This window comes from Mesoplodon densirostris, chromosome 3, assembly GCF_025265405.1.
Source record: "Mesoplodon densirostris isolate mMesDen1 chromosome 3, mMesDen1 primary haplotype, whole genome shotgun sequence".
Taxonomy (NCBI): Eukaryota; Metazoa; Chordata; class Mammalia; order Artiodactyla; family Ziphiidae; genus Mesoplodon; species Mesoplodon densirostris.
The window spans coordinates 52287166-52302857 of NC_082663.1; the positions used below are offsets into that span (position 1 = coordinate 52287166).

A 15692-nucleotide genomic window follows, 5' to 3' on the forward strand; every position below is an offset into this window, starting at 1 on the left:
ACAAAACAAATGCAGTGATGAGTTACAACAGAAAGAGGGAATGCATTTTGTAATCCACAGGATCAGATTTGTGGCTCTAAGCAATTACCAGTAAATATTTGAGTGTTCTTCCTATTCTGTCAACTTTAAATTTAAACTGAATTACAGCAGTTTCATTTGTATTAATAGTTGGCAAAAGCAAATTAGAAGAAACCTAAATTAGTCTGTTTTAACTGGGTAGGATTTACCTCATTCATCGGAACTGACCCACTTCCCATCCTTAGAGCCAAAAAAAATGTGGATATTGGCCTATTTTAATACCTTTCTAGTTCAGACGGAAGTCACACCGTACACAGCCTTTGATTTTAGGAACAGCACAAAGTAAAAACCAACTACTCACTTAAAAAGGAAAGGAAGGAGAAGGTTCTGGGAATTAACCCAGTCACAAGCCATTCTAATCTTTCTGTTAATGCAAAATCCATTCATAAATTGGCCAAATTGTAATTAACTTCAAAAACCCCTTAAAAAATTATGAGTTTCAATTTTAAATGAAAGAACTTGAACAATTTTCAAAGAATCAAGTATAATTTATAAAAGATATTTACCAGTCCACATATGTTCTGTCATATTTTGTATTGAACAATAGGCTGATTACTTCATTGTGGCATATACTTCAGAACCTAATTTTTCAGACGGGCTCACTGACAATCCAACCACTTTAAGGAATTTATCAGTTATCTACAGGCCATACCTGGCTGGCAGGTATAGCCAGGTCACACAGCAAGTTTAAATATTCCAACCTCAATCACAAGAAACAATCAGAGGGGAAATGACACATGATTGCAATATACTAAGGCAAACAGATAAGTCATTCTTCACCTAGGTCAGCAGCTTCCAATAAAATCGTGTGCACAAATTTAATGAATGAGCCTGCTCTAGTTTAACTATGAACATGCCCCTGAATTAGAAAGGGAGATAAGAATTGTGCTTGCAATTCTAGCTGATGAATTCATTAGATTTTTATAAGGCAAATAATGTAGAAAGTTAGAACAGAATTTCTAGAACCATTTATCCTGTGATGTTGTAAAATCAAAGTACTACTTTATTAAATGAGTTATTTTATACAATATGAACATCAATATAATTACAATTGTAAAAAATTTTTTATAACAAGGATGGACTGATTTTCAGATTCCCAAATTAGAATCAACTGTTCATTTGCACAGAATTGTCTTTGCATGAAGCCCAAAAGGGAACAGCATAAAAATAAGTGTTTCTGTGGTCCCTTTATTTTTGCTGATCAACAGTTTGTTAGAAAAGCAGTTGCAGGTTTTTTACCTAAGGTCTCAGACAGGAGAAGAGTCAAAGGTGTCACAAATCCCCTGTAAACAACTTTATGCCTGAACATCAGCTAATTCTGGAGGAAGTGGAGTCTTATGATGCTTGCTCTCTAAGTGCTGCTTGAAGGTCTTAGGGTCTGTCATTTGTGTCTTACAGACAGTGCAGATATATATTAAGACAGCTTTGGCAGCAGGCTCTTGGTCATGTCCTTGTTTCTTCTTTTGTCCAGCTTTTTGGCATATTTCTGCTGAGACTGAATCTTCTGCTGTCCACGAGCCATATCTGGGCCAGGACAGTCTTGCATCAGAGAAACCGCACAGCGTGAGAGGGCCAGGGGAGGTGGCAGGAGGGAGAGTTATTTTTAATTTTTTGAGGGACCTCCATACTATTTTCCATAATTACTACACCAATTTATATTCCCACCAACAGTGCACAGGGTTCCCTTTAATCCACATCCTCACTAACACTTGTTATTTGTTGTCTTTTGGATAATAGCCGTTCTGACAGGTATGAGGTGATATCTCATTGTGGTTTTGATTTGCATTTCCCTGGTGATTAATGATGTTGAGCATCTTTTCATGTACCTGTTGTCAATCTGCATGTCTTCTTTGGAAAAATATCTATTCAGATCCTCTATCCATTTCTTAATTGGATTGTTTGGGTTTTTTGCTATTGGGTTTTATGAATTCTTTATATATTTTGGATATAATCCCTTTATCAGATATATGATTTGCAAATGTTGTCTACCATTCAGTGGGTTGCCTTTTCATTTTGTTGATGATTTTCCTTGCAGTGCAGAAGATTTTTAGTTTGATGTATTAATTTTCTTTTTTATTTTTAAATTTAAAGGAGTGCTAATACATAGGAAAAAACACTAGGAAGAGAAACATATATAGTCTTAGTGATTATTTTTAAGAAACCAATATGACCATCAATTTAATCAGTGAAGCCTTTGTACAGAGGTGGGAAGATTTTCAAATGAAAGACATATATCTGATTTGAAATTAGATACCAATCTTAGAAATGTTAAAATGTTGAGAAAAACCAAATCACAATCAAAGACATATGTAGTCAGACTTTTTTGCTTTGCAATCCTACTTGATGTAAACATAGGTAATATAGATCATTGCTTGTCCCAGCTTTGCCCAGCTCAGCCTCACATTGCATCTGAACAAATCCTTCCTAAGCTTGTTACCTTATGAGGTACTAGAAGATGGGTCAAAACCTGTCTTGCTACCAAGTATAGCCTGTGCCTTCTGTTGAGCTGGCGACCTGTAGACTTCCTGATTTCTACTACTGTTTCAGCTTGGACTGGAGCTCTGATTTACATAATTCATGCCTTAATAACTTTGTAGCCATCTTTTGTCTCTTTCCTCTGGGTATCAGACCCTTTCACCTTTCCCCTACCATATCTAGAGGCTTACATCAAACACAGAATTCCAGGGCTTCCCTGGTGGTGCAGTGGTTAAGAATCTGCCTGCCAATGCAGGGGACGTGGGTTCAAGCCCTGGTCTGGGAAGATCCCACATGACGTGGAGCAACTAAGCCTGTGTGCCACAACTACTGAGCCTGTGCTCTAGAGCCTGCGAGCCACAACTACTGAGCCTGCGTGCCACACCTACTGAAGCCCATGCGTGTAGAGCCTGCATTCCGCAACAAGAGAAGCCACTGCAATGAGAAGCCCATGCACCACAACAAAAAGTAGCCACAGCTCGCCGCAACTACAGAAAGCCCGCGTGCAGCAATGAAGACCCAATGCAGCCAAAGATAAATAAATAAAATTTAAAGAAACAAAAAGCACAGAATTCCTGAAATGTCATAACTTTCATTACTTCCATGGAACCTTTGCTACCCTGTTTTTCATACCTTGCCCTTTGAATATTGATACCAGCCCAGATTAAAGGCATTATTACCCTGGATGCTGTGATTTGGATCACTAGCCACCTTCCTTACAGGATATTCAACAATTGAAATCCTGTCCCACTTGCATCTCCAGCTGAGTAAAGGATTATACCCCACCTCACAGCCAGCCCCCAGGAAGCAAAATAAAATTTAAGCATTGTTTTTATGAATAATATCCACGATATTTGTTTCAAACATTTAAAATGGTACAGAGGCTCTGGCTTCAGAGGTCAGATCCCATGGAGAGGACTGAGGTTGGCTCTGTGCACACAGCCTGAAGCGGGCTAGTGCACCACAGCTAGCTGGGAGGGAGTCAGGGAAAAAGTCTGGACCTAACTAAGAGGCAAGAGACCATTGTTGCAGGGTGCACGAGGAGAGGGGATTTAGAGCATCACCTAAACAAGTTCCAGGTATGGGCACGAGCTGCGGCTATTAGCGTGGACACCAGAGACAGGCATGAAACGCTAAGTCTGCTGCTGCTGCAGCCACCAAGAAGCCTGTTTGTAAGCACAGGTCACTATCTATACCTCCCCTCCCGGGAGCCTGTGCAGCCTGCCACTGCCAGGGTCCCGTGATCCAGGGACAACTTCCCCAGGAGAACACGGTGCACCTAAGCCGGTTGCAACATCACACCGGCCTCTACCACTGCAGGCTTGCCCCACATTCTGTACCCCTCCCTCCACCCAGCCTCAGTGAGCCAGAGACCCTGAATCAGCTGCTCCTTTAACCCCGTCCCTCTGGTGACCTACACGCAGAGGCGGGACCAAATCCAGAGCAGAACCAACCCCAAGAGCTGTGTGAGCAAAGAAGAGAAAGGGAAATCTCTCCCAGCAGCCTCAGAAGCAGCGGGTTTAATCTCCATAATCAACTTGATGTACACTGCATCTGTGGAATACCTGAATAGACAACGAATCATCCCAAAATAGAGGTAGTGGACCTTGGAAGCAATGATATATATATATTTTTCCTTCTTCTCTTTTTGTGAGTGTATATGTGTATCAGTCTTTGTGTGATTTTGTGTGTATAGCTTTACTTCTAGCATTTGTCCTAGGGTTCTGACTGTCCGTTTTTTTTTTGTTTTTTTTTTTTAGTATAGTTTTTAGCGCTTGTTATCATTGCTGGATTTGTTTTTTGGTTTGGTTGCTACTTTTTTAAATTTACTTTTTAGTTTTTTTTATTTTTAATAAATTTTTTATTTTAATAACTTTTATTTTATTTTATTGTTTTCTTTCTTTTTTTCTCCCTTTTCTTCTGATCCCTGTGGCTGGCAGGGTCTTGGTCCTCCAGCCGGGTGTCAGGCCTGTGCCTCTGAGATGGGAGAGCCGAGTTCAGGACATTGGCCCAACAGAGACTTGCCAGCTCCATGTAATATCAAACGGCAAAAGCTCTCCCAGAGATCTCCATCTCAACACTAAAACCCAGCTCCACGTAACAATCAGCAACCTACAGGGCTGGACACCCTATGCCAAACAACTAGCAAGACAGAAACACAACCCCACACATTAGAGAAAGGCTGCCTAAAATCATAATAAGGACACAGACACCCCAAAACACACCACTGGATGCGGTCCTGCCCTCCAGAAAGACAAGCTCCTGCCTCATCCATGAGAACACAGGTACTAGTCCCCTCCACCAGGAAGCCTACACAACCCACTGAATCAACCTTAGCCACAGGGGGCAGACACCAAAAACAACGGGAAATACAAACCTGCAGCCTGCAAAAAGGAGACTCCAAACACAGTAAGTTAAGCAAAATGAGAAGACAGAGAAACACAGCAGATGAAGGAGCAAGGTAGAAACCCACCAGACCAAACAAATGAAGAGGAAATAGGTGGTCTACCTGAAAAAGAATTCAGAGTAATGATAGTAAACATGATCCAAAATCTTGCAAATAGAATGGAGAAAATACAATAAACATTTAACAACAACCTAGAAGAACTAAAGTGCAAACCAACAATGATGTGCAACACATTAAATGAAATTGAAAAGTCTCTAGAAGGAATCAACAGCAGAATAACTGAGGCAGAAAAATGGAAAAGTGACCAGGAAGATAAAATGGTGGAAATAACTACTACAGAGCAGAATAAAGAAGAAGGAATGAAAAGAATTAAGGACATTCTCAGAGACCTCTGGGACAACATTAAATGCACCAACATTTGAATTATAGGGGTCCCAGAAGAAGAAGAGAAAAAAAAAAAGGGACTGAGAAAATATTTGAAGATATTAAAGTTGAAAACTTCCCTAATATGGGAAAGGAAATAGGTAATCAAGTCCAGAAAGCACAGAGAGTCCCATACAGGATAAATCCAAGGAGAAACATGCCAAGACATATTAATCAAATTATCAAAAATTAAATACAAAGAAAACATATTAAAAGCAGCAAGGGAAAAACAACAAATAACATACAAGGGAATCCCCATAAGGTTAACAGCTGATCTTTCAGAAGAAACTGAAAGCCAGAAGGGACTGGCAGGACATATTGAAAGTGATGAAAGTGAAAAACCTACAACCAAGATTACTCTACCCAGCAAGGATCTCATTCAGATTTGATGGAGAAATTAAAACTGTTACAGGGAAGCAAAAGCTAAGAGAGTTCAGCATTACAAAATTAGTCTTACAGCAAATGCTAAGGGAAATTCTCCAGGCAAGAAACACAAGAGAAGGAAAAGGTCTACAATAAAAAACCCCAAACAATTAACAAAATGGTAATAGGAACATATATATCAATAATTACCTTAAATGGAAATGGAATAAATGCTCCAACCAAAGACATAGACTGGCTGAATTGATACAAAAACAAGACACATATATATGCTGTCTACAATAGACCCACTTCAGACCTAGGAACACATACAGACTGAAAGTGAGGAGATGGAAAAAGATATTCCATGGAGAAGGAAATTAAAAGAAAAATGGAGTGGCAATTTTCATATCAGACAAAACAGACTTTAAAATAAAGACTATTACAAGAGACAAAGAAGGACACTACATAATGATCAAGGGATCAATCCAAGAAGACATAACAATTGTCAATATTCATGCACCCATCATAGGAGCACCTCAATACATAAGGCAAATGCTAACAGCCATAAAAGGGAAAATCGATACTAACACAATCATAGTAGGGGACTTTAACACCCCACTTTCACCAATAGACCCATCATCCAATATGAAAATAAATAAACACAAGCTTTAAATGATACATTAAACATGATGGACTTAATTAATATTTATAGGACATTACATCCAAAAACAAAAGAATGCACTTTCTTCTCAAGTGCTCATGGAACATTCTCCATGATAGATCATATCTTGGGTCACAAATCAAGCCTTGGTAAATTTAGGAAAATTGAAATGGTATCAAGTATCTTTTTGGACCACAACACTATGAGTCTAGATATCAATTACATGAAAGAAATCTGTAAAATATACAAACACATGAAGACTGAACAGTACACTACTTAAGAACCAAGAGATCACTGAAGAAATAAAAGAGGAAATTGAAAACTACCTAGAAACAAAGGACAATGAAAACACAACAACCCAAAACCTATGCTATGCAACAAAAGCAGTTATAAGAGGGAAATTTATAGCAATACAATCCTAGCTCAAGAAGCAAGAAACATCTCAAACAACCTAACATTACACCTAAAGCAGTTAGAGAAAGAATAACAAAAAAACCCCAAAGTGAGCAGAAGGAAAGAAATCATAAAGATCAGATCAGAAATAAATGAAAAAGAAATGAAGGAAACAATAGCAAAAATCAATAAAACTAAAAGCTGTTTCTTTGAGAAGATAAACAAAATTGAAAAACCATTAACCAGACTCATCAAGAAAAAAAGGTAGAAGACTTAAAACAATAGAATTAGAAATGAAAAAAGAGAAGTAACAACCAACACTGCAGAAATACAAAGAATCATGAGAGATTACTACAAGCAGCTATATGCCAATAAAATGGACACCCTGGAAGAAATGAACAAATTAGTAGAAAAGCACAACCTTCCGAGACTGAACCAGGAAGAAATAGAAAATATAAACAGACCAATCACAAGCACTGAAATTGAAACTGTGATTAAAAATCTTTCAAGAAACAAAAGCCCAGGACCAGACAGCTTCACAGGCAAATTCTGTCAAATATTTAGAGAAGAGCTAACAGCTATCCTTCTCAAACTCTTCCAAAATGAGCAGAGGGAGGAACACTCCCAAACTCATTCTATGAGGGCACCATCACCCTGATAGCAAACCAGATAAAGATGTCACAAAGCAAGAAAATTACAGGCTAATATCACTGATGAACATAGATGCAAAAATCCTCAACAAAATACTAGCAAACAGAATCCAACAGCACATTAAAAGGATCATAAACCATGATCAAGTGGACTTTATCCCAGGAATGCAAGGATTCTTCAATATATGCAAATCAGTCAGTTTGATAAACCATATTAATAAACTGAAGGAGGAAAACCATATGATCATCTCAATAGATGCAGAGAAAGCTTTCGACAAAATTCAACACCCATTTAAATTAAAAAATCTGTAGAACGTAGGCATAGAGGCAACTTCCCTCAACATAATAAAGGCCATATATGACAACCCCACAGCCAACATCAGTCTCAATGGTGAAAAACTAAAACCATTTCCACTAAGATCAGGAACCAGACAAGGTTGCCCACTCTCACCACTATTATTCAACATAGTTTTGGAAGTTTTAGCCACAGCAATCAGAGAAGAAAAAGAAATAAAAGGAATACAAATGGAAAAGAAGAAGTAAAGCTGTCACTGTTTGCAGATGACATGATACTATACATAGAGAATCCTAAAGATGCTACCAGAAAACTACTAGAGCTAATCAATGAATTTGGTAAAGTAGCCGGATACAAAATGAATGCACAGAAATCTGTTGGATTCCTATACAATAATGATGAAAAATCTGAAAGTGAAATCAAGAAAACACTCCCATTTACCATTGCAACAAATAGAATAAAATACCTAGGAATAAACCTACCTGAGGAGACAATAGACCTATATGCAGAAAACTATAAGACACTGTAGAAAGGAATTATAGATGATACAGACAGGTGGGGAAATATACCATGTTCTTGGATTGGAAGAATCAACATTGTGAAAATGACTCTACTACCCAAAGCAATCTTGAGAAGAAAAACAGAGCTGGAGTAATCAGGCTCCGTGACCTCAGACTATACTACAAAGCCACAATAATCACGACTGTATGGTACTGGCACAAAAAGGGAAATATAGATCAATGGAACAGGATAGAAAGACCGGAGATAAACCCATGCACATATGGTCACCTTATCTTTGATAAAGGAGGCAAGAATATACAGAGGAGAAAAGACAGACTCTTCAATAAGTGGTGCTGGGAAAACTGGACAGGTACATGTAAAAGAATGAAATTAGAACAGTCCCTAACACCATATGCAAAAATAAACTCAAAATGGATTAAAGACCTAAATGTTAGGCCAGACAGTATAAAACTCTTAGAGGAAAACATAGGCACAACACTCTATGACATAAATCACAGCAAGATCGTTTTTGACCCACCTCCTAGAGAAATGGAAATAAAAACAAAAATAAGCAAATGGGACCTAATGAAACTTAAAAGCTTTTGCACAACAAAGGAAACCATAAACAAGACCAAAAGACAACCCTCTGAATGGGAGAAAATATTTGCAAATGAAGCGACTGACAAAGGATTAATCTCCAAAGTTTACAAGCAGCTCATGCAACTCAATAACAAAAAAACAAACAACCCAATCCAAAAATGGGCAGAAGACCTAAATAGACATTTCTCCAAAGAAGATATACAGATTGCCAACAAACACATGAAAGAATGCTCAATATCATTAATCATTAGAGAAATGCAAATCAAAACTACAGTGAGATATTATCTCACACCAGTCAGAATGGTCATCATCAAGAAATCTACAAACAATAAATGCTGGAGAGGTTGTGGAGAAAAGGGAACCCTCTTGCACTGTTGGTGGGAATGTGAATTGGTCCAGCCACTATGGAGAACAGTATGGAAGTTCCTTAAAAAACTACAAATAGAACTACCGTATGACCCAGCAATCCCACTGCTGGGCATATACACTGAGAAAACCATAATTCAAAAAGAGTCATGTACCAAAATGTTCTTTGCAGCTCTATTTACAATAGCCAGGACATGGAAGCAACCTAAATGTCCATCAACAGATGAATGGATAAAGAAGATGTGGGTGAGACCCGAGGCGGGAGGGGAAGAGGCGTGACGAGGGTTCGGCGAGGTGTAGTGTTGCCTACAGAATCTCTCTGTGGCCTTCCAGCTGCTATTGAAGAGAGAAGACCCAGGTTCAAGCTAACAGCTGGAGTCTCTTTGATGAACACCTCAGTTCTGTCCCGGGGATTAAAGGGGAAACCGAGGCCTGAATGGGCGCGGTCATTTCCTGCAGTTCGCGTGACGACCGCAGCCATGGCAGGTGCGGGCCCCGTGACCGAAGGAATCAAGATGCGGAACCTGGTCCCCCGAGGTAAAAAGATTGCCATATCAACTCACTGAAGCAATAGCGTCACTGTCTTGTTTTTTAAACTGCATCAACAATGAAGCAATAATATCTGAGAACAAATGAACATTTGCCAACTAACTGTCGTCACAATTTCAAGTGATTGTATAAGCAGAAACAAGCTGCAACAGACCCATGTGTCAGCTCTTACAGAGAGAATGCTTTTTTCAGATGCTGTTTATTTAGAAACAGTTTTAGTAATCACATTTAAGTTATATTTATATCAAATGAAATAAAAATGAGTGAAGCCCCCAGATTCTTTGTTGGACCTGAGGATACAGAAATAAACCCTGGAAATTATCGACACTTCTTCCACCATGCAGATGAAGATGATGAGGAGGAGGATGAATCTCCACCGGAAAGGCAGATTATGGTTGGAATATGTTCCATGGCAAAGAAATCCAAATCCAAACCAACGAAGGAAATTCTTGAACGGGTCTCCTTATTTAAATATATCACAGTAGTAGTATTTGAAGAAGATGTTATTTTAAATGAACCAGTAGAAAACTGGCCTTTGTGTGATTGTCTTATTTCTTTTCATTCTAAAGGATTTCCACTGGACAAAGCAGTTGCCTATGCAAAACTCAGGAATCCATTTGTAATCAATGACTTGAATATGCAGTATCTCATACAAGATAGGAGAGAAGTATATAGTATTCTTCAAGCTGAAGGTATTTTACTTCCTCGTTATGCAATTTTGAATCGTGACCCAAATAATCCCAAAGAATGTAATCTGATTGAAGGGGAAGATCATGTAGAAGTAAATGGGGAAGTTTTCCAAAAGCTATTTGTAGAAAAGCCAGTCAGTGCAGAAGACCACAATGTTTACATTTATTATCCAACATCTGCTGGTGGTGGAAGTCAAAGACTTTTTCGAAAGATTGGCAGTAGAAGTAGTGTTTATTCCCCAGAAAGCAATGTACGAAAAACAGGCTCATATATATATGAAGAGTTTATGCCCACAGATGGTACTGATGTTAAGGTTTATACAGTAGGTCCAGATTATGCCCATGCTGAAGCTCGAAAATCTCCTGCACTTGATGGCAAGGTGGAACGAGATAGTGAAGGAAAAGAAGTAAGATACCCTGTTATTCTCAATGCACAAGAGAAATTAATTGCTTGGAAAGTCTGCCTTGCATTTAAGCAAACAGTTTGTGGCTTTGATTTGTTACGGGCCAATGGACAGTCCTATGTCTGTGATGTCAATGGCTTCAGTTTTGTGAAAAATTCCATGAAGTATTATGATGATTGTGCAAAAATACTTGGGAATATTGTAATGCGAGAGCTTGCTCCACAGTTTCATATCCCCTGGTCGATACCCTTAGAAGCTGAAGACATCCCGATTGTACCAACTACATCTGGAACTATGATGGAACTTAGATGTGTCATAGCTGTCATACGTCATGGGGACCGAACACCAAAACAAAAAATGAAAATGGAAGTGAGGCATCAAAAATTCTTTGATCTTTTTGAAAAGTGTGATGGATATAAATCTGGGAAATTAAAGCTCAAAAAACCAAAACAATTACAGGAAGTGCTGGATATTGCACGACAACTTCTTATAGAGTTGGGACAAAATAATGATTCTGAAATTGAAGAAAACAAGTCAAAACTTGAACAACTTAAGACCGTGTTAGAGATGTATGGCCATTTTTCTGGAATAAATCGTAAGGTCCAGTTAACCTATCTCCCTCATGGTTGTCCTAAGACATCTAGTGAAGAAGAAGACAGCCGAAGAGAAGAGCCATCCTTACTTCTGGTTCTAAAATGGGGAGGAGAACTAACCCCTGCAGGCAGGGTCCAGGCTGAAGAACTTGGAAGAGCTTTCAGGTGTATGTATCCTGGAGGTCAAGATTATGCAGGATTTCCTGGTTGTGGTTTACTTAGATTACATAGTACCTACCGACATGACCTTAAAATATACACCTCTGATGAAGGACGAGTCCAGATGACTGCAGCTGCTTTTGCAAAGGGGCTATTAGCTCTAGAAGGAGAACTTACACCCATTCTTGTTCAGATGGTGAAAAGTGCAAACATGAATGGCCTTTTGGATAGTGATAGTGACTCTTTGAGCAGTTGTCAGCAACGTGTGAAAGCAAGACTTCATGAAATACTTCAGAAAGACAGAGATTTTACTGCTGAAGATTATGAAAAGCTTACTCCATCTGGAAGCATTTCTCTTATCAAATCAATGCATTTAATTAAAAATCCTGTGAAGACCTGTGACAAAGTGTATTTCTTGATACAAAGTTTGACTTTCCAAATCAGACATCAAATGGAAGATCCCAAATCATCAGATATTCAGCTTTATCATAGTGAGACCTTAGAGCTCATGCTACGTAGATGGTCCAAGTTGGAGAAAGACTTTAAAACAAATAATGGAAGATATGATATTAGTAAAATCCCTGACATATATGACTGTATAAAATATGATGTCCAGCATAATGGCTCCTTGAAATTAGAAAACACAATGGAATTATATAGGCTTTCAAAGGCATTAGCTGATATTGTTATTCCTCAGGAATATGGTATAACTAAAGCTGAAAAACTGGATATTGCCAAAGGCTACTGTACTCCTCTAGTTAGAAAAATTCGCTCAGATCTTCAATGGACACAAGATGATGACACTGTAAATAAACTCCATCCTGTGTATTCCAGAGGTGTTCTGTCACCTGAATGTCATGTCCATACCAGATTATATTTCACCAGTGAAAGTCATGTGCATTCTTTACTGTCTATTCTTCGCTATGGTGCCTTATGTGATGAATCAAAGGATGAACAATGGAAACGAGCTATGGATTATTTAAATGTTGTCAATGAACTCAACTACATGACTCAGATTGTTATCATGCTTTACGAGGATCCTAACAAGGATCTTTCCTCTGAGGAACGCTTTCATGTTGAATTACATTTTAGTCCAGGAGCCAAAGGATGCGAAGAAGACAAAAATTTACCATCTGGCTATGGATATAGACGAGCTTCAAGGGAGAATGAAGGCAGGAGATCTTTTAACATTGATAGTGATGATGAGCCACATACTTCTAAAAAAGATGAGGTTGATCGAGCTGTGATATTGTTTAAACCTATGGTATCAGAGCCAATTCATATACACAGGAAGTCTCCACTTCCAAGATCTAGGAAGATGGCTGCAAATGAAGTTGTATCTGAAAATGCTAATTACTTGCGAACACCAAGAACTCTTGTAGAACAGAAGCAGAACCCTACTGTAGGCTTTGAATTGTATTCGATGGTGCCATCTATTTGTCCTCTAGAAACTCTTCACAATGCCCTGTCTTTAAAGCAGGTGGATGAATTCCTTGCTTCCATTGCTTCTCCATCAAGTGAAGTTCCACAGAAGACCCCTGAAATTTCCTCTTCAGCTTCACGTTCCAGTCCAATAATAATAAGAAAAGTATCTTTAAATACATATACACCTGCAAAGATCCTCCCAATGCCAGCAGCTACCATAAAGAGTACTAAAGCAAGCAGCAAACCAGCTCCCAGCAGACCTTCTAGTATGGTTGTTCCCAATACCTCATCTCGGAAAAAGGGTGTGAGTAGCAAAACAGAAATGCATGAACACAAAAAAAACACTGCGAAAAATAAATGAAATCTTCTTAGCAGAAGCTGGAACTCATTATACTTATAAAAAATCACGTGTTCAGTAGAAAGAGACACATAATAAACCTTGACTGAAAAGTATCAAAGCAAGTAATTTGTGTCTCCTTATACATCTCTATATTAATTTAAAGATATATGACATCTAGAGAATTCTTTGTATATATTCAGGTAAGGCCTTTGCCATGATCTGGAAATGTTTAAAACAATGTTTATAGCATTTTATGTGTAGCAAAACTTATGGTGATAAAGGTCTTTTGTTCTGAATGTGATGTTTACCATGTGCCTATGGTAAAGAAGAGGAATGGGAAAGCCCAGACGGCCTGTGCCAATGTCACACAGTAATGCTGTTCGCTGAAGAACCTATGAGGTGGCCTCTGTACACGTTTTCACTTTCACAGGGTCACATCTGGGCTGCAAAAACCTATAGCTTGAAATTTGATGGCCATACTGGGGACTTTTAAAAAGCATATTTCCAAAGAGATTTCATTGACCATATAGATTAGAAACCTTTTTTTCCCCAATTGTTATGATTACATATATGCTGCAATATTTAATAACTGGAGTATTGGCATATGGGTTATTTTTTCAATCTATGCTTTGAATTTTTATTGTGTATTATTTAAAATATTACATATGCAGCTGGGATAACTATACCTTTTTGCACATAAATTTGTATATTAATTTGTAGAAAATATTTTCTTTATATATTTCCTTACCATAAGGTGCTTTTGTTCGTCAGGACAATTTTTCTTTGTATATTGGCAAGAAAGACATCTTTAGAGTTTCTTTTTTTTTTTTTTTTTTTTTTTTTTTTTTTTTTTTTTTTTTTTTTTGCTGTACGCGGGCCTCTCACTGCTGTGGCCTCTCCCGTTGCAGAGCACAGGCTCCGGACACACAGGCCCCGCGGCCATGGCTCGCGGGCCCAGCCGCTCCGCGGCACGTGGGATCCTCCGGGATCGGGGCACGAACCCGCGTCCCCTGCATCGGCAGGCGGACTCCCAACCACTGCGCCACCAGGGAGGCCCTAGAGTTTCTTTTTAAGATATAGTTGACAAATTTATAAATGTTAGTTATTTTCAGAGTTCTTTTTAGATCTAAAAAACTGAGTTCCAGAATGGAGGTAATCAATGTAAGAAGAGTATCTGAATTCCATTGTTAGTAGATATTATGTATAGCACCTATTTTTACCATTTCCATTCTTATCTCTAGAATATCAGTTGATCTCACTAAGATAACTTAAAGATTGAGCATTTGAAATACATGGTCATTTCAAATGATTAGATTTTGAAGGGAAATTGAGATTATTGCATTGTGATTTCATCTATGATGTGAAAAAATATTTATTATCCTTGGTGCTTACTTTCCCCTGATGCACAAATAATTATTGTATAAACCACTTGAAATGACTTAAACTGTAAACCAAACAGTACATCCTGATAAGAATTGCATTCATTGCCAGTTAGGTAACTTAAATTGCTAAAGCTTTAGTTTGAGGCTTATGTTTAGAAAAATTATTGAATTCTCGTATGAATGCAGCTATCAAAATCCTTCAGTAGAGACTCTCCTAACCTTCAATTATCATATATGAATTGACTTTAGAAAATAAGCATAGTACGTGTTCATTTTAAAAGGTACCAGATGCAAAAGTCACAAATATATACAATTCTATAAGTTCATATATTTCACATGAATGTAAACGTATTACATGGAGACATGTCTTGTAAACAGTTGAATGTACCTAAGCTTTCTGTATGTGAAAATGTGGTTAATGTGCTCATTGTCAGAGTAAAGAAACTACTTTTATTTTTTAAGTGGAACTGAATTAAAATATTTTATTTCTAGAATCAGAAAAAAAAAAAGAAGAAGATGTGGCACATATATACAATGGAATATTACTCAGCCATAAAAAGAAATGAAATTGAGTTATTTGTAGTGAGGCGGATGGACCTAGAGTCTGTCATACAGACTGAAGTAAATCAGAAAGAGAAAAACAAATACCTTATGCTAACACATATATATGGAACCTAAGAAAAAAAAAAAGGTCATGAAGAACCTAGGGGCAAGACGGGAATAAAGACACAGACCTACTAGAGAATGGACTTGAGGATATGGGGAGGGGGAAGGGTAAGCTGTGACAAAGTGAGAGAGTGGCATGGACATATATACACTACCAAACGTAAAATAGATAGCTAATGGGAAGCAGCCACATAGCACAGGGAGATCAGCTCGGTGCTTTGTCACCACCTAGAGGTGTGGGATAGGAGGATGGGAGGGAGGGAGATGCAAGAG

At 38.2% G+C, this 15692-nt stretch overlaps 2 protein-coding genes and 1 pseudogene across 3 annotated transcripts in view; 2 read left to right on the top strand and 1 right to left on the bottom strand.

Annotated features, from left to right (window-relative positions):
• Positions 1–15692, top strand: part of RNF180 (ring finger protein 180) — a 278059-nt gene that overhangs the window by 157938 nt on the left and 104429 nt on the right. The gene's annotated exons all lie outside the window — the stretch shown is intronic.
• On the bottom strand, positions 1374–1600 carry LOC132485231 (zinc finger protein 706-like; annotated as a pseudogene).
• Positions 9972–14115, top strand: LOC132486149 (inositol hexakisphosphate and diphosphoinositol-pentakisphosphate kinase 2-like). The gene has a single exon (XM_060092934.1). The coding sequence runs from the start codon at positions 10021–10023 to the stop codon at positions 13390–13392; it is 3372 nt and encodes a 1123-aa protein (XP_059948917.1). The 5' UTR covers positions 9972–10020; the 3' UTR covers positions 13393–14115.

Excerpts from the sequence above, each read along its gene's own strand:
- LOC132486149 (XM_060092934.1), top strand. The coding sequence starts at position 10,021 with ATGAGTGAAGCCCCCAGATTCTTTGTTGGACCTGAGGATACAGAAATA.